Source organism: Notolepis coatsorum (genome assembly GCF_963971535.1).
Source record: "Notolepis coatsorum genome assembly, chromosome: 18".
NCBI classification, from domain to species: Eukaryota; Metazoa; Chordata; class Actinopteri; order Aulopiformes; family Paralepididae; genus Notolepis; species Notolepis coatsorum.
The window spans coordinates 77045003-77065501 of NC_140182.1; the positions used below are offsets into that span (position 1 = coordinate 77045003).

Below are 20499 nucleotides of genomic sequence, written 5' to 3' on the forward strand. Positions count from 1 at the left end.
TGTCATGAACTAACGTAGGGCTGGGCGATATGGCCAAAAATGATATCGCGATAACGATATCGATAACAATATCATATCACTCTATACAATATTTTTTTATTCTTATTTTTTATTATTAAACAACAGATTTTTTGCAGCAATTCTTTGTCGTTGCCGCCATCTTTAGTGTTACTTACATCCCCTCACACTCCAGTTCTCAGGCTGCAGCTGGTTTGAAAGCTAAAGTAAACCGGCTTCTCTGCTGGCTGTGGCTCCAGGGGAGTTGAACAGTTCTGGCTCTGCTAGTTTCTTTTCTATCTTTTGGCGCTTTTTTGGTGCACCGTGACTCATGACTGGAGACTAGCTCTGCTAGCACACATAGCCTACTGTGTACAGACGGTTTCAAACTCTATTTTAAATTAGAAAGCAAACAAAATAAATGGACAAGAGAAAAATAAATCTCAATTTGGTCAGTATTGTCATTTTTACAAGCAAAGCCATTACTTTAAGTTGCAGGCAAGAAAGACAAGTCTGTCCACTGTCTCTGGTTTTAAAACTGCCCTGTTGCAGGTAAAAAAGAAAAAAAAAATCTATTTCTTTTTCTTTTTTTTCTTCTTCTCGATATCGATTATTAAAATATATTGCGATAATTATCGTTATATCGCCCAGCCCTAAACGAATGAGATTTCTCGTGGCTGGCACTCAAAGTGTTAAGAACTTCTACTCATGCACAATAGAGAGCATCCTGACTGGTAACATCACCTCCTGGTTTGGGAATAGCACCGCACAAGACCGTAGCAGACTACAGAGAGTGGCCCGTTTAGCCGAACGCACAATTGGAGGTGGGCTTCCCACTCTCCAGGACATTTACAACAAGCGTTGCAGGGGCAAGGCTAAGAGAATAATCAAAGACTCTAGCCACCCAAACAACTGCCTCTTTGAACTGCTGAGGTCAGGCAAGCGATACCGGAGTCTCATGGCCTGTACAGAGAGACTCAGAAGGATCTTCTATCGCCAGGCCATCAGGATGCTCAACGACAATGACACTATGGGCTAGATAGTTACCAGCGGCACGGTGGTGTAGTGGTTAACACTGTCGCCTCACAGCAAGAAGGTCCAGGGTTCGATTCCCGCTTGGGGACCAGGTTTCCATGATGCCAGTTACCCAGGTGGGGTATCTCCCAGGCCTTTCTGTGTGGAGTTTGCATGTTCTCCCCGTGCTCGCAAGGGTTTCCCCCCCCCGATAAGATAAACCCAATGGAAAAACATGCACAACAATAGATCGCTAACGCTGTGGCGTCCTTGACGAAGACGGACAGGAGCACTTGGATTGGTCCCCTGGCGCGGCTCACGTTGACGCCTGTCTGCTCCCGGCTGCCCTTGGGGGGGAAGGACGACGGGATGGGTTAATCGCAGATACGAATTGCATGCATGCATCGCATGTGTGCCGATTGATGACCTCGGAGCAGGTCCTAAATTATTATTATTATTATTATAGATCCACAAAGAATGGATTGCACGGAGCAAGTTGCACCCTTACTTACAATTCATTATGAATTGAAAATGGGGGACCCTGATGTAAACAAGACGAAAGTCTTTCTCTGGTCTGCATCTTACCCTTAACACTTTCATTGCCAGCCATGCGATGCGCCTTACCCCCCTTGAATGCCACCACCCACTTCAATGATAGAGCTCTCATATTTGCAAACGCATAAACTATGTCTTAAATTATGGCTATGTGTCTAATCTGGCCGTCGCTTATCAATGACTTGTTTGCAGTCAACATTGTCGAAACGGATTGTTTTTTAATCGGGTAATTTCCGTTTTATACCATTTTGAAAAACGCTTGTTTTTTTGAAAGTTTCAGGAAAATATAAAGATTCTGTGATAATCGCCCTTTACTGGAATATTCTGGAATACACAAAAAACGTTGTAATTTTTCGGCCTATTCATGAATCGTTTTCAAATAAACTTATCCCAAGACTGGTAAAATAGATTCCTTACCTCAGATCAGATGTTTATTCAGAAGATTATTCCAATTCCTGATCGCCATTCCAAATATCGATCGCCTTTATTGATCCAACGCTGGGTACTGGAAATATGTATTCCACGCTGTTCTGGGGCTCGGCAATGAATCCGATCCTCTCGGGTGACTTGCCTGAGAAGTCAAATGAGGAAGCAGGATTTCCCCCCCCCCCCCCCATGTGTTTCATTCAATCCATTCCAAAGGGGTGCAGTACCACAGGGAGAGACGATAGGGGGCGGTATTTTTCCAATGGAGCTCAGAGAGAGTTTGCAGCACTAACGTGAGGCTAGATTGATGAAATATGAATTCAAATCGCTAATATAAAAAAAACGATCTCTCGTCGCTGGCAATGAATGGTCGGCATGAACAAACGAGATATCTCGTCGTTGGCATTGAAAGTGTTAACAATTGTGTGTATTGAGCCGTACTGTATTGTAACCATTCTGCAATCTGTTAATACAATTTTCAATCAATCAATCAAACACTTGACTTACCTGTTATATTATGTTTAGCCTTTTTAAACATGTCCCTTATCGCGCTGTCCTCTGGCTGCGCTAAGCCACCAGCTGTCACGAGACGCGCACTGAGAGCTGGCCAGTACCGCAGGAATTTTTATGAAACATTCTGATATTTCCGCGGGTCTTGTACAGTGGCACAGTGGCACGAGACCACTGCACAAGACCCGCGAAAATATATCCATAACAGTTAAATACGCCTATACGGGCTAAAGAGTTATGATAATAATAATAAATGTAACGAGTGATCCAAATAAAATTTCTATTCGATTCATGTAGGGCTGGGCGATAAAACGATAACGATAACTATCGCGATAAATTATTTCCTCGAAATAAACATGAAACGTGGTCGCAAAGTTTCGATATATCGATTTTCCAAGCTTGGCTCCGTTCAGCCTCGGCTCACCACACTCACTAACAACAACCAACGTTACGTGATGACGTATTTACGCACAACAGCTAACAACCAATCAGTGAAGGAGATGGCCGAGAGCGAAGTATACCCGGAAGGAGGTAGGACTCACTCAACAACCAGGCTTGCTAGGCTAATTAGCTTGCACGGCAATGTTTTATATATTTACGTGCCGAGTATGTGTGCGACGTGAATTCTGAGGCCACGTTTATAGTAGTGGGGGTATACAGTGGACGTCGTTTCAATATATTGTGGCGGAAGAGAGTATTTTAGTGTAATATTTAGCACATTGTCATGGAATACACAGCTTAGATACTACAGGCTTGCTAGGCTAATTAGCTTGCACGCCGATGTTTTATATATTTACGTGCCGAGTATGTGTGTGTTTTGAATTCTGAGGCCACGTTTATAGTAGTGTGAGGTATACAGTTCGTTTCAATATATTGTGGCGGAAGAGAGTATTTTAGTGTCATATTTATTGTCATGAGATACTCCGCTTGTCGGCTAACGTGTAACGTGCGCGGACTGATGACGACATCAACTCGACTTGAGACATTCGCAGCAGCATAAGAAGTCAATTAAACTTGACGGACATTATATCGACGATAATTATCGATATCGAATTATATGAAAATAATTTTATAATTTTATCGCGATAACGTTTTTGGTCATATCGCCCAGCCCTAGATTCATGCATTTCTGACTGTTAAACAAGTAAAAAATGATGTAAATATGTTGTTAGAATGGTACACATATTCATCTGGTGACATTATAGCATTAACACATGTATTGACCCAGAGAATGTATACTGCCCTGTCAAGGCAGACTGCAGTAACTCAAAAAAAGTCAAAATTTAGTTATGAGTGAAATTGAACTTGTCAATAAATGTTTTATCTTGTGACCAAGTTTCAGATGTTAATGTCGCTCAGTTTTGGAGATATGGGGTTTTAAAAACTGCAGTAACTACAAAATCACACTCAAAAACCAGGCAGACCGCAGTAACTTCCAAACAGTGAAAAATGGCTTTAAAGTGTTTTGACTTGCCATCCAAAATGTGTTATAGGTAGATAGATGATAGTACCCAGATTTAACATGTATTAATGAAGTAATCTTTAGGCATACAAAAATATGACATAATTATTTTAATTAACCCCCAAAAAGCAGATACTGCACTCTGCTGCACAGTTCCCTTAAATAATTATACAGGTAATGTACAGGCAAAGTGCAGTAACTTCAAATACAATGTTGTTTTCCCTCCAGCTTTCATAACTTAACCTAGCCATTTTGAAAATGAAATTTAACACCTGAATATATTGGAATGATGATGATCCAAATAAAATGGCTAGGTTAAGTTATGAAAGCTGGAGGGAAAACAACATTGTATTTGAAGTTACTGCACTTTGCCTGTACATTACCTGTATACTTATTTAAGGGAACTGTGCAGCAGAGTGCAGTATCTGCTTTTTTGGGGTTAATTAAAATAATGATGTCATATTTTTGTATGCCTAAAGATTACTTCATTAATACATGTTAAATCTGGGTACTATCATCTATCTACCTATAACACATTTTGGATGGCAAGTCAAAAAACTTTAAAGCCATTTTTCTCAGTTTCACTTTTTTGAAGTTACTGCGGTCTGCCTTGACAGGGCAGTATAGTTTGACACCAAAATTGATCTTCTATGTTCAACATTCTAACAACAAACCCTAACCCAACATTAAATTTTTTGGCAGTTGTTAGAATGTTCGACACATTTGTACCACATGCACAAACCTGCATGATTATTGCCCCAAATAGCATGCAAGTTGGACAAAGTGGGTATGTCTGGAAAGAAGAGGCTTGTGGGTACCTATAAAACCAATATTCACTCTGATATATTCATGTGAACGGCCAAGGGACCTTTTGGAAAATGAGCATGGCAGTTTTTTCTAGGCGAAAATTGAACATCTTTTGAATCATTGCCTATTAAAACCCCCATCCCAACAGTTGGGCTCAATGAAAATGGTACCAATGGAAAGCTTAGCTTCTCTAGTTTACAGGGATACCAATACCTTTGTGTTCGCTCAAATATTGAGCGCGCTAGGACCAAGATATTTATTAATTGGCAGAACCTTGATTTTACATGGCGGCTGTTGTGAAGGGCCAGATTAAACTGAATATATATATGTATCGTTTGATATACCTTGTATATTATTTGTATATATACACGGAATATCCCTTTACCTGCGTACAAACCAGAGTAATATTCGCTCTCCTATTGGACAGCGACCCCAGGCGCCAACGACCAAGCCCCCAACGGCAAGTTCAAAGGCAACTCCGGGCATGTCGGTACATGCCCAGAGTCTGCGTAGTAATACGAGACAAGAACTGAGGTTGGGACTAGATATTCACCTTACGTATAAATACGGCGCAGGTGTAAACGGCAGTAGTTCAAGTTCAATGTCCAAGCCTTCACCACGAGTCAACGTGCAGTGAAGTGAGCAACCTTGCATCTAAATAGAGCATTGAGAACCGCGTGCGAATAGAATGTTAAAGTGTCAGAGTTTAACGCAGTAACGTTGAGTTCGACTTAATCTAATGTGAAGTAATAGTCGATCATTTATTGTGTATCGTGCGGCTACAGTTCTTCCGTGACCAGCATTACCATCGGTTCGTCGTGTATTTAGCTAGTGCACTTATCCAGGCTGTGCGGCCTAAATCCGTGCCCACACCCGAGGAGTCCTAGGCGAGAACCGTTGGATATGTACACAGGAGAATCTACACCGGCGATTGCAGAACCATTTCTGGTTGGATTATATTGCTTTGGGACCGTGACCACCGGAGAAGAGCACCGTTGATTCCACTGTCGTTTGGGATTTAACCTCGTGAGGATCACCACTCGGGCCCGCCTCTTGGAAGGGGCTGGCTAGCTGTCGTCAATGCTATCGAGCATATTGGATTACAACTATTGCTTTGTCTGCTGATCAAGGGAGTACATGCACCGGCTCCTGTATTTGGAGCCTCTTTATTCCTCGTTGACCCAGACTGTGTACCCGAACATTCCTCTACCCCTCCCTGCCTTACACCCCGGAGGGAACCCAGTGTCTCCAGTTGGTACCGGTGTGGCCCATATAATTGCTATACCACAGGTGGCGTCAGCTTAGACCCATCATAGTATTCCTACTATTCTCATTGACTTATGCTCTTGACTGACTTTACGTATATTCTTCGCCATACAAGCGCAAGCCTAATTCTCAATCTGTAACCTAACGTTGCTTAATAATAATAAATAACCCTCCAATATAATTTATGTGTCAATGCCGTATTCTTGTGTAGGTGTTCAACATATATATTCATGTACTGTATGGCCAGTAATTAAAGTACATAACTAGTAGTGGTTTAATATATCACAATCTTTAATACAGTCAGGGTTTTGTAACCCCTCAGTTACAATTGGTCCTTCGAGCCGGAGGGTATCAGTGTAATATTTAATATAATATTAGTATTAACCATGGCCAGCGGTGAACACTCCCCAAGCGGCTCTCCCAAGCTAGAACGCCCGCAGCGCAAACGTCAGCCACCTCCCTATCTGGAGGAATTCGCTGTCGTTCTACCACCTAGCTTATCTAAACGGACGTTAAATACGGATAAAGCGGATAGTCAAAGCATGTCAAATCCTATCGACCAGGCGACCCTGCCAGTAGAGACCCCAGTGGGTTCTAACGAAACTGACTCAGCTCACGGGGGGGACCAGGTGGGACATGACATGACTATACCTCCAGACAACGTCACCGGGATAGTCCCCGGAGAGCTCCAGGATAAAGAAAGCGCTCCAGGGACAGAACCCGACATACGACCAGAAGAGAAGCGCGCCCAGGAGATGGACCTCGGGGCGCGCCAGGAGAACAGATCTCCAACGAGCACTGTCAGAAGCCGATCACCTCCGTCAGTGTCATCTCCCAGCGAGGCGGACCAGATACTGGCGCAAGCCTTCATCGCCACCCTGACAGCCTCCACCGAACGCGATCGACTTCAAGCAAAGACGCTTAGTGAGCGCGAACACTCCGCCACGGAAAGAGAGCGCCTCCACGCGCAACTCCAAGCGCAAGCCCTTAGTGAGCGTGAACACTCTGCCGTGGAACGAGAGCGCCTCCGGGCGCAACAATTAAGTGAGCGCGAACACTCTGCCATGGAAAGAGAGCGCCTTCAGGCTCAACAGACGAGCGAGCGCGAACAACGAGAGCGCCTCCAGGCGCAACAAGCAAGCGAGCGCGAACAATCTGCAGCGGAACGAGAGCGCCTTCACGCGCAACTCCAAGCGCAAGCCCTTAGTGAACGCGAACACTCTGCAACCGAGCGAGAGCGCTTCCAGGCGCAACAAAGGAGTGAAGACGACCGCATAAGACTGGAGGAGAGACGCCTTCAGACGGAAGAGAACATTGAAAGAGACCGCGCTAATGCACAGCGCGACGCCGCCAATGCACAGCGCGACGCCGCCAATGCCCAGCGCGATGCACAGCGCGACGCCGCCAATGCCCAGCGCGAAGCAGAGCGCGACGCCGCCCATGCCCAGCGCGAAGCAGAGCGCGACCGGCTGCAGGCGCAGATGATAGAACAATTGATTGCCAGGGCGACACCCCCTCTCTCCGCACGGAGCTCCCAGAGATCATCACGACAAGGGTCTAGGGCACCTTCCCCTACCCGACAAAGCGAACCGGGACCCGGCCAACAGGAGGATCCTGTCTACGTCTCCGAACCCCCTCCCCGACCGGTCCATACGAGACCCAGCCACCGGGAAGAACCGGCCTACGTCGCCGAGAGACTGAATAGAAGACTTCAGGACCTAGAAGAGGAAGAGGAAGAGGAGGAAAGTCAAGCCCACCAGCAGCAACGTACTCTGGACCAGGTGGCCCAGTACAGCCCAGACTTCAGCCCCGAGTCACTGCACTACAAACCCCCGACTCAACTCACAAGTGAGTTTGACGTACAGTCGGCACCGAGGAACAGCACCTGGGTACCCGGCCTCTGGTACCCACCAAGTACCAACCCACGACAACACGTACAGGGAGACTCGCCAGGAGGCCTCTTCCCCTACGCTCACCAATGTGCCAGCCATCCATGGCATCGTACCTTGGCACACCGACGTTCCCAGACTTTACGCACGAGGACAGAGCACAGTACACGGAATTACGGATGTGCTTGGAGACTATGATGTCCGACGTCCCTGATGAGTCGTACAAATATGCCAACCTCCTCAAGCATCTCAAGGTGCCCAGAGCGCATAATATAGCGCTGGCATATTCCAACTCAAGTACCCCATACTCCGCGGCTCTAGGGGTCCTCGACCAGCGTTACGGACGCATATGGGACTATGTGATACAAGAAATAAGAGATATCGACCGCCTCCCCCCAGCCAAAGACAATAGAGCATTGGATGACCTCTCTATCAAGGTACAATCCCTAGTAGGGATGCTGGGGTCCCAAAAGGAGAAAGGGAGATATGAACTATATGCTAACTCTAATGTGGAGCGAATACTGGAGAAGCTCCCTCCAGCCCACCAAGAGCGCTTTCGGCGGCAGAGAGACCACCGTGATCCCGACGGTCCCGAGCCATCCCTCCTAGACCTGGCCGCCTTCCTCGCGAGGGAAGTCAGCAGCCTACGACTGGACACGTTCGTGTGGAGTGGACCAAGCCCAAGAGATGGACCTCGGAGATCTAATGATAACCGCCGGTCAGTGACCGTTATGCACCAGGCCGAGTCAGTGCCGCAGCACAAGAACCACAGAACCCCCCCGACGAAGGGGAAGTGGAAGATTGTATGCCAGTACTGTGAAAAGGAACATTGGCTGTCTCAATGTGACATTTTCAAGAAGATGACCGCTGACGAGGTGAGTCAGTGGATCAAAGCCAACCGCCGCTGCTTCTGCTGCGCGCGCAGCCATATGGCAGCTGAGTGCCGTTTAAAGAAGAAATGCAGCAAGTGCGACGGCGCCCACTTGGATGTCCTACACGACAGCAACAAGAAGAAACCCGTACCCCCAAGCAGCTCGAGAGTGAACGTCATGTATATAGACCCTGCGAAGAGCGGGAGCTCCCGAGTGCTCTTGAAAGTGGTCCGAGTGATATTAAGCTACGAGGACAAGGTCATGGACACTTACGCCGTCCTAGACGATGGGTCAGAAAAGACTCTCCTCCTCGCATCCGCTGCAGCCCGGCTGGGTCTGCGGGGGAGCGAAGAAACAATGACAATCCGTACCATTAGAAGAGACCTGAAGACCATAAAGGGTGAAAATGTCTCTTTCACGATAGCAGCAGTGGGTCAGCCTCGAGAAGCAGTATAGGATTACTAACGCCTTCACCAGCCAAGACATAGGCCTGTCACAGTACACCTACCCCATCCCAAAGCTGATGGAAAAATACGTGCACCTACGTCAACTACCTATACCGCTCATCGACGGCGCCACCCCGACCCTGCTCATAGGATCCGACCACGCACACCTCATCGTCCCAACGGACCGGGTCCACATCGGGCCCAGAGGCTGTCCAGCAGCGGTCGAGACCCGCCTAGGTTGGACACTACAAGGCCCCCTCTCCGGGTCTTCCAACCGACCAACAGCCACTCGCTGCCTCCACTCAAGAATAAAAGAAGAAGACACCACCCTCTTACAGCACGTCGAGAGGCTATGGACATTAGACGCGATGCCCTTTAAGAATGAAAAGAAACTCGTTCGCTCAAAGGAAGACACTTATGCCATAACCCTCCTCGAGCAGAGGACAAAGAGAGTCGAGGTCAATGGAGTGATGAGATACGCAACTCCACTCTTGAGGCGAGAGGGTATGCCCACCCTCCACGCCTCAAAAGAAGCGACGGAGCGATATCTACTGAACACCGAGCGGCGTCTAGCCAAAGACCCCACTCAAGCCACTGTGTACCACGCTGAGATTGACAAGCTGATCACAGCGGGACACATAAAGAAAATTGACATTCAAGAGGCCGACCAGACGATCGAATCATGGTACGTGCCCCACCACAAGGTCCACCACAACGGCAAGGATCGCATTGTATTCAACTGCAGCTACCAGATTGGACTACAGAATCTGAATAAAGAACTCTTGCCCGGCCCAACACTCGGCCCCTCTCTACTAGGCGTGTTACTACGCTTCCGCCAAGACAAGGTGGCCATCAGCGGCGACATCAAAGGGATGTTCCTGCAGGTGCGACTAGTGGAAGAGGACAAGCCCTTGCTGCGGTTCCTATGGAGAGAGAGGATCGGGGATGAGCAACCATCCATCTACCAATGGGAGGTCCTCCCCTTCGGAACCACATGCAGCCCATGCTGTGCTACGTTCGCACTGCAAAAACATGTGACAGAAGACCCTGAAGCTGACGAGGAGGTCAGACAAAGTGTAGAGAGGAGTTTCTACGTGGACAACTGTCTGCAAAGTGTCTCGACGCCAGAAGAAGCCGAAGCCCTCCTACTCAAGCTCCGCGCCTCACTGATCAAAGGCGGCTTTGATCTCCGGCAGTGGGCCAGCAGCGACCCTCAAGTACTTCGCAGCCTCTCCCCAGAGACAAACGCAGCAAGCAGCGAGACCTGGATGGCGACCATCCCAGGTGAAGCACAAGAAATGACATTAGGACTAGTCTGGCGCTTCAAAACAGACTTGCTCCATTACAGATACACACCCCTGACCACGGAGCAGGGAAGGTCGACCCCTCTACCGACCACCAGACGGAGCGTATACAGAACACTCTCAAGGCAATACGACCCGCTGGGGTGTATCCTACCTTACACCACCAGGGCGAAAATGATTGTACGAGAGCTGTGGGACAAGGAACAGGGCTGGGACGACCCCATACCCGACCACCTCGCTTCCACCTGGAGAGAGTGGGAGAGAGAACTCAACTCGCTCCAAAATGTGAACATACGCCGAAGCTACTTCCCACCCACAGTGCGGTTGGAGACGTGCCAGATGGACCTGCACGTCTTCAGCGACGCCTCAGAAGTGGCCTACGGCTCGGTGGCTTACTTGCGGGCCCGAGAGGAGGGAGGATAAATACACACAGCCTTCATCCTGGCTCGCTCAAAGATAGCCCCCCGCAAGCAACAATCGATCCCGCGTCTAGAGCTCTGCGCAGCTCTGGTAGGCGCGCAACTCGCCACGTTAATCCAACGTGAACTCACCATCCCGGTGCAAAGAACAATCTTGTGGTCAGACTCCATGACCGTACTCACATGGATCCAGTCCGATTCGTGTAGATACAAGGTCTTCGTGGGAGTCAGAATCACAGAGATCCAAGACTTAACAGAATCAGCGTGCTGGAGGTACGTGGACACGAAACAGAACCCAGCAGATGTCATCACACGGGGGATGTCCCTAGATGACCTCACACGTCACAATATCTACAGTGACGGTCCTGAGTTCCTCAAGCTCCCGGAAGAAGAGTGGCCTAACCCCACCCCTCGGGAGGCTAATCAAGAGGAGGCAGAGATCAAGAAATCTATAGTTCTGTGGGTTGACGCACACACCAGTCCCCACTGACCCTAACATAGACGACTGCCCCACCTTTGAGAGTGCGCAGTTAAAGACATTCCTGTGGCACCACCCTGAGGTCCCCCCCACTACCGACATTAATGCAGCTAACTACGAAGAAGCAGAACTCCTTCTGCTACAGCGAGCCCAAAGAGACTCGTTCCCCGACGAGCTAGACTGTCTGCAGGGATCAAAGCCAGTCCCGTCAGACAGCAGACTGCTCCACTTGGCCCCCGAGCGCGACACCCATGGCCTCATCAGGGTGGGTGGTCGTCTGAGACGAGCCCCGGACTTAACGGATGACGTCAAGTTTCCTATAGTCCTCAACAGCCGACACAAGGTCACCGAGCTCATCATAAAGAAATATGACGAGGATGTGCACCACGCTGGGGCAGAGAGAGTCTTCGCTGAGATCCGACGTCGCTATTGGATACTGAACGGAAGAGAAGCAGTACGTCGCTTCCAGCGGACTCGACCAGACTGTCGCCAGTGGCGAGCACAGCCCAGTATACCCAGGAGGGCCGACCTGCCTCACCGCCACACCCGACCCGTGGCGAGGCTGATAGAATTGCCAAGGCTCCCTGACTCCCTTGATGACGATCATGACCCACTGACTTTGTAGATTGCCCTACTCCCCACAACAGACATTGAGTAGTTGACGGGACTATTAATCTGTCTTCCTTTTAACTAATTAGGTGCGGACTAATTAGGAGGCGGCTGTTGTGAAGGGCCAGATTAAACTGAATATATATATGTATCGTTTGATATACCTTGTATATTATTTGTATATATACACGGAATATCCCTTTACCTGCGTACAAACCAGAGTAATATTCGCTCTCCTATTGGACAGCGACCCCAGGCGCCAACGACCAAGCCCCCAACGGCAAGTTCAAAGGCAACTCCGGGCATGTCGGTACATGCCCAGAGTCTGCGTAGTAATACGAGACAAGAACTGAGGTTGGGACTAGATATTCACCTTACGTATAAATACGGCGCAGGTGTAAACAGCAGTAGTTCAAGTTCAATGTCCAAGCCTTCACCACGAGTCAACGTGCAGTGAAGTGAGCAACCTTGCATCTAAATAGAGCATTGAGAACCGCGTGCGAATAGAATGTTAAAGTGTCAGAGTTTAACGCAGTAACGTTGAGTTCGACTTAATCTAATGTGAAGTAATAGTCGATCATTTATTGTGTATCGTGCGGCTACAGTTCTTCCGTGACCAGCATTACCATCGGTTCGTCGTGTATTTAGCTAGTGCACTTATCCAGGCTGTGCGGCCTAAATCCGTGCCCACACCCGAGGAGTCCTAGGCGAGAACCGTTGGATATGTACACAGGAGAATCTACACCGGCGATTGCAGAACCATTTCTGGTTGGATTATATTGCTTTGGGACCGTGACCACCGGAGAAGAGCACTGTTGATTCCACTGTCGTTTGGGATTTAACCTCGTGAGGATCACCACTCGGGCCCGCCTCTTGGAAGGGGCTGGCTAGCTGTCGTCAATGCTATCGAGCATATTGGATTACAACTATTGCTTTGTCTGCTGATCAAGGGAGTACATGCACCGGCTCCTGTATTTGGAGCCTCTTTATTCCTCGTTGACCCAGACTGTGTACCCGAACATTCCTCTACCCCTCCCTGCCTTACACCCCGGAGGGAACCCAGTGTCTCCAGTTGGTACCGGTGTGGCCCATATAATTGCTATACCACAGGTGGCGTCAGCTTAGACCCATCATAGTATTCCTACTATTCTCATTGACTTATGCTCTTGACTGACTTTACGTATATTCTTCGCCATACAAGCGCGAGCCTAATTCTCAATCTGTAACCTAACGTTGCTTAATAATAATAAATAACCCTCCAATATAATTTATGTGTCAATGCCGTATTCTTGTGTGGGTGTTCAACATATATATTCATGTACTGTATGGCCAGTAATTAAAGTACATAACTAGTAGTGGTTTAATATATCACAATCTTTAATACAGTCAGGGTTTTGTAACCCCTCAGTTACAGCGGCCATCTTGAAATCCATCATGATGACGTGGCCCCTACCCAAAAATGAAAGCTATGATGATGGGGAACACGTGGGGAAAATTTGGTGCTTTTATCCGGCGCGTCCACATCCTTCTCAAATCTGGCGCTAAGCCACCGGACTACCTACCTTTTTCCCTGATTGTGTGTTGTGTGTTTCATTCCCCTCGTTACAAATAAATATCATTTACTTTGGAAAACGCTTTGTTTATTTCCTGCCGGGACCTGTGCTTAATTAAAGCATGCACTGGACGGGCTGGCTTCACAACAGGTATTCTTGTTTGGTCATCAGACCTTTACTTGCGACACTTATCTTTTGCGTAATTTCCCTTTTCTACGTCCTCCTCTCTCTCGTCCTCGTTCTCTGAATGCATTCTTCTCTCCCTCCACCAGGAGCAGTGTGTGTGCGTGTACCATCCTCTATAAAAGCAGGGGTGCAGCTCTGCGGGGCCTCGGTGGACATCGGCTCGGAGGTCGTGCTGCTCGGAGCGGAACGCAGCTCCACCGCCAGCCAAAGCACAGTGACTGGTGAGTCATCAACAGCCCCGCCGTCGCTCTGGGGAGGGTGTGTAGACTACCACATGCTGCCCCGCCGTCGCTCTGGGGAGGGTGTAGACTAGAGCCATATGGAATCCGCGATCACGGAATCACGGACGGAATCGCGGAATTGAGCAATAAAAATGGAATCCACTATAAAAAAATAATATAAAAAATATTTTTTAGACAAACAAAACACTTTGCTTTCATGAAATATTGTAAGCCGTCATTTGAGGCTTTATAAAAGCAGCACAATGAACACAAATCTGTCAGTGCCGAGTCCGACCTCATCTTAAATAACAAACAGCATTGCTTGTTGTAGTTAACAAAGAGAGGCAGAGTTGATTTTGCAAAAATATATATAATTTTTCTTTTTTTTTTTAAATCAAATTTTATTTTCATATTCGAATCCCATGCCCATCGAACGAAGCTTCAAAGTATTTAAGACACCCCTATTAAATGGACTGTTATATCTTATTAAATTGTGGACATTTATTCATTCCCACTTATTAGACACTATTTCTGATGGTAAAATGAGCGTACAAAGCAAAATACAGAATTCTGAAATATTAAAACGGAATTTGGAAAAAAATAAAATGGAATTTGGAAAAAAATAAAACGGATTTCATATGGCTCTAGTGTAGACTAACGCATGCTGCCCTGCTGTCGCTCTGGGGAGGGTGTAGACTATCACATGCTGCCCTGCTGTCGCTCTGGGGAGGGTGTAGACTACCACATGCTGCCCCGCCGTCGCTCTGGGGAGGGTGTAGACTAACACATGCTGCCCTGCTGTCGCTCTGGGGAGGGTGTAGACTATCACATGCTGCCCTGCCGTTGCTCTGGGGAGGGTGTAGACTAACACATGCTGCCCTGCTGTCGCTCTGGGGAGGGTGTAGACTAACACATGCTGCCCCGCCGTCACTCTGGGGAGGGTGTAGACTAACGCATGTCTCCTCTGTCGCTCTGGGGAGGATGTAGACTAACATGTCTCCTCTGTCGCTCTGGGGAGGGTGTAGACTAACACATGTCTCCTCTGTCACTCTGTGGAGGGTGTAGACTAACACATGTCTCCTCTGTCCCTCTGTGGAGGGTGTAGACTAACACATGCTGCCCCGCCGTCGCTCTGGGGAGGGTGTAGACTAACGCATGCTAAATCCGTCACTGCCTCTCCCCCCCTGCTGCTGAATCCCTCATTCACGCCTTCATCTCCTCCCGCCTGGACTATTGCAACTCCCTCCTCACTGGTATCACCTCCCGCTCCCTCCATAAACTGCAAATGGTCCAAAATTCAGCCGCCCGCCTCCTCACTAACACCCGGTCCCGCGAACACATCACTCCTGTCCTCCACTCTCTCCACTGGCTCCCGATCAAACACAGCATAAACTTTAAAACACTACTCCTCACCTTCAAAGCCCTCCACAGCCTGGCCCCCCCCTACCTGACTGATCTCCTTCTTCCCTACCGCCCCACCCGTTCCCTCCGGTCCTCCTCCACTGCCTCCCTCACTGTCCCGACATCCAAGCTTAAAAACTTTGGAGATCGGGCCTTCTCTCGTACTGCACCCCGACTCTGGAACTCCCTCCCCCAGTCCATCAGAGACTCCCCTACACTCTCCACCTTCAAAGCTCGCCTCAAAACCCACCTGTTCTCCCTTGCCTTCAACCCCCCCCACCCATAAACCCCCCCCCCCTCCAACCTGATTGATGTCTGTCTCCAGTCTTTTTGTGCTATCATGCTGTCTTCCCTGTTCCCCCCATGGTCTCATGTTCCTTTTGTTTTTGTTTCTTTGTTGTTTCTTTGTTTTTGTTTCTTTGCTTTTGTTTCTTTGTTTTTACTTTTGCTCCCGACTATTGTCAGCGATTTCGGGTTATTGAGAAGCGCTATATAAATTAAATGAATTATTATTATTATTATTATTATTATTATTACATGGTGGATGTTGTAGACTAACACATGTATCCTCTGTCCCTCTGTGGAGGGTGTAGACTAACACATGTCTCCTCTGTTGCTCTGGGGAGGGTGTAGGCAACCCGACCGACCAGTAGCAGTCGCTATTCTAACGACCAGCACTCATACCCCACCGGCTTCCCACCCACTAACACTGCCGCTTGTGTTTGTAGGGGGTGCTGCTGCTGGGAATTTAACCCAGGTCTGTGCGGTGGTAGACGAGTGCTTAGACCTTTACACTACCCAGAGTATTCAGTCTTAAATGTTTAGTTTTTCTTCAAGGATCTTCCTCAAGACAACAGTGACAGTATCTTGAGACTCGAGAGTAGTCGTCTGCATTATTTTAATATATTGTACATTCTCTTTTTTTTTATCCACTTTTTCTCCTTATTTTCTATTTTTCCCCCATCCCAATTTCGCCTCGCCAATTCTCCCTTCAATTCTCCCCTCCCCTGTCTCGAACGTTGCTAGACTATGCCTCCCACTGGTCGGCTGTAGTGAGGATAGAAGCCTTGCATCACGTGTCCCCTCCGGTACACGAGGAGGCAGCTGTCGCATCTTTTTACCTGAACAGCACAATCTGTCAGTGGCGAGGAGTAATGCGTGGGAGGCTCACGCTGCCCCCGATACTTCCTGATTCTGCTGTACAGGCGCACCAACGGACCTGTAGGAGTCGCTGTCCACAACGTCCAATCCCCACCCACTGGCTTTCCCACCCCTAACACTGCCAATTGTGTTAGTATGAACGACCGGCCAAGCTGGTAGCAACGCCGAGAGCTGGGCTCGATACCAGCATCTCCTGTGTTCGTGGAGAGCGCCTTGCCCACTGCGCCACTCAGCCGCCTTGTACATTATTTTCTGTACAATTCTCTTGAAGCAAAATGTATTGAAACAAGTGAAATGATGTCACCCCACTGGAAGTTGTCCTTTTCACTTGGTAGGGTTAGGGTCACATTACCATGTTATACAATAGATTCAATGCATTATACATTAGATTAGATTTTATGCTAAATAATATTTTAGCTTTAGCTTATTTTTGTTAAATAGCTCTACATTCTGACAGCCATCACTGATATAGAGTGTCTGGTCAGTAACATGGGTCTCCCAGTCCCTCCACTCTGCAGTAAACACAAAATAAATCTTCTAGTATCCCATTCCCACTTTATCCCATCAGGAGAGGGAATATTTAGATATTTAGATATAGATATTTTTACTTATTTCATGAAATCTTTATATTTATTATTTTTAATTTTTGTCAGACCATTTCTGCAGTGAGAGTTCTCTCTTCTGATTGGATAAAGTGACAACGGGATACCTTTCCTTACTGGTACTATGTTCTTTCTGGTACTATGTTCTTACTGGTACCATCTTCTTACTGGTACTCTCTTCTTACTGGTACTCTCTTCTTACTCAAGAAAGCACATAAGATAATTAGTGACTCCACACATGTCCTTCATGTGTGTTTTGACTTGTTGCCATCAAGAAAGCGCTTTAGGTCCGGTTGTGTGATGCACGAGGTAGCAGCCTGCATGTAAAACAAACCAAAGGAAGGCCATTCGACTGGTGAATGGCCACAGTACAAGGAATGGTCAGTTCACTAATGTGCACCTTTTGACCCCTTGATTTAAAAGATTTTTGACGAAAGTGCACTTTTTTTGTACTGACCGAATTTATTTATTAGACTTGACAGATCAACAATATAAGGATCCTGTTCTAACAGTGTCATGTCTCTTGTGCTTTAATAGTTTCATGTATGTCTCTTGTCCCCTGTTCTGTCTTGGATGTGTATAAGTGCAGCTGTTTGCCGTATTCATGCCGTATTCATGCCCCTTGCCGGACTAATAATTTTTTTTTTTTTTTTTTTTTTTTAATTACTGGTACTATCTTCTTACTGGTATTTTCCTACTGGTCCTCTCTTCTCTGTTTGTCTACTCCTCAGGCTATCTGAACAGTACACCTCAGGCAGAACAGTGGATCAAGGCTCAGGCAGACAGAGGTGGCGTCCGGCTGAAGACGCAGAGCTGGTTGGAGTCTCTGAAGCTTGGAAGCTGAGTCGCCGCAAGAGACGGGCTCTCGGGAACAACGTTCTGTATTACCTCCGTGCAGCTGGACCTTTTATTTTCACGGAATAAGAACTTCAGTGGTGGAACCGGAGAACCTCTGCAGCACCAGAAGAATGAATTCACCTACTTCTGAGTTGTCTCTGAACTGAAGTCCTCAGAAATAACTGAAATTATCGTTAATGTGACCTGCTAAAAACGCACACTCTTTGAATGCATACTGTGCAGTTGTAATCGTTTATTCTGTTGATAGTTAAACCCCCTATGGAACCGGAGAACCTCAGCAGCACCAGAAGAATGGATTCACCTACTCCTGAGTCTTCTCTGAACTCAAGTCGTCATTGAATTGTCATTTGAATGCATACTGTACACTTGTAATTGTTTATTCTGTTAATAGAATAGGGGTTTAGAAAATGTTTTTTTTATTAATGTATGGCGATGCTATGTATTATATAGTAAGAAAGGTAACTTAAAACGTGTCTCGTCTGTCTTGTCTAGCTCTGTCTTGGTACTAAATGGTAGAATGGTAAATGATGGGGCGCCCTGGTGGCGCACGCGTATATACACTCGGCGTAACAGCAGCATCCTGGGTTCGAATCCGGCCCAGGACATTTGCTACATGTCCTCCCCATCTCTCTCTCTCTCCCAATTTCCAAACTGTCCTATCCACAATAAAGCAGTAAAATGCCATAAAAGAAATATATATATAAATATCTTTAAAAAAGGTAAATGGTGCATTTATATAGCAGCTTTTATCCAAAGTACTTTACAACTAGTTCCTCACATTTTACCTATTCACTCACATCAACAGTGCTGCTCATCAGGAGCAATTAGCGGTTTAAGTGTCTTGCTCAAGGACACTTCGACACGCTGCCCGGGAGGAGTGGGAATCAAACCGGGAAACTCCAGATTACAAGACGACTCTGCCACTGTTGCCCTCTTGTCATTGCACTGTTTTGTAGGTAGTCTGTGTGTGTCATCAAGCAACAAAACCTGGAGCTGCTACATGGACTGTTGCTGCTTGTGAGTTCATTTTACACACTACAGTACAGTATATACATGAAGTACGTACATCAGCATTGGGCATGAGATCTACTTTGCTGGACATCACCAGCCATGCAGACCAGCACTTTACCCCTGTGTGGTGTTGGTTTTCAATGTCTACTAAAAGAGACCTTCTACAATGAATACTTTTTTTTAAACCTGAGACCCATTGACCTTGGCTAATTTTCTGCGAAGAACATATAAAATAACACATTTTCATTGAGTGCACAGTACACCCCCCTACATATCTATATTACATACATGGTGTTCTGGTCCACTGGACCTGGAAGTGTGGAATTGAAAACGGTTCACTGTGTTCCTTCACTGTCTGCCTCCACCTGGTTTCATTTATATTTTTCAAGATAAACAAGATTTATTTTTATTCCATTCATGACTGGATTATAATGGATATTCTTTCATTTATTTTGAATTTTTTCAGACATCACATTTGATCACAAAAATCGAATAGCACTTTTATTGATAAATGTGATCGAGCAGAGGTAAAGGTCACATATCAAATATATCTGCCGTCTAGATTGCTTGTAATTGAGATAAAGTTAACATCTATTTTTACATAAATTGTTATGGCTTTATTGTTTTAAAACGCCAATAATGATGTGGGTCCACCAGACCTGTGAACATCTGGTAAGTAAAAAACACCACACAAGGGTTACGTCTTATCATAGCCTGGCTAATTATGATAATGCAAACTAATGGTCCATATTTTAATATGAATAATAATGTGTACATTCTTACTATCTGTAGACAGACATATGCACATTGATATTATGAAACAATAAAAATAGATATTTAAAATACTGATTGTAGCACTTGCTCCAGTTGCTTTATTAGACCCCGGTATATTTGTCCATTGCTAAATCTTCTACAAATCTAATTGTAGCTACTTGGTTTCAAAATTCAATACAAATTCTCAGAGATCAAGTTGTTTATTTGACATTTAATAAGCCATGCATTGTGCAACACAACATCTTGAAACATGTTGCACAAAGTATCCTGAAGCAGAAATGAGTCCAAGCATTTGAATCCATCCAGAAATGTCGTTCTGCTGTGCCAGTGAACGTCTGAGTAATGCTGTCAAAATAACAGCACAGCCAAAGAGCAACATGACAGAAAGTATTTGACAAAGTCTCATAACATGTCGGATCCAGATGCCTGATGGGAATGAGTGCTAGCATAACTTTATCTGGTGCCTAAAAATTATCTGTCATACTGTCAAGCCACGCATATTCCCTCAGACTTGAGGAAACTATTTTTAAATGCCCCCTGCATGCAACAGTGTGCACACATACATAACAGCAAGAAATGGAGGGAGAGAGATGCTTACATTTTCTTAGCAATCCATTGCTCTCTAGTAACAATGTATGATTAAACCAGTTATGATTCCTGCATAAGGCAGCAACAGTG

General features: G+C 46.6%; 1 protein-coding gene across 2 annotated transcripts in view; it reads left to right on the forward strand.

Annotated features, from left to right (window-relative positions):
- The window catches only part of fam185a (family with sequence similarity 185 member A), a 53026-nt gene extending 34183 nt beyond the window's left edge, over positions 1-18843 (forward strand). For both annotated transcript variants that reach the window (XM_084334304.1, XM_084334303.1), the window contains 2 exons: positions 13880-14014; positions 17910-18843. In XM_084334304.1, the coding sequence (XP_084190430.1) occupies positions 13880-14014; positions 17910-18022 (248 nt within the window). In that variant the 3' untranslated portion in view covers positions 18023-18843. The remainder of the gene's footprint in view (positions 1-13879; positions 14015-17909) is intronic.
- The last annotated feature ends 1656 nt before the right edge of the window (positions 18844-20499 follow it).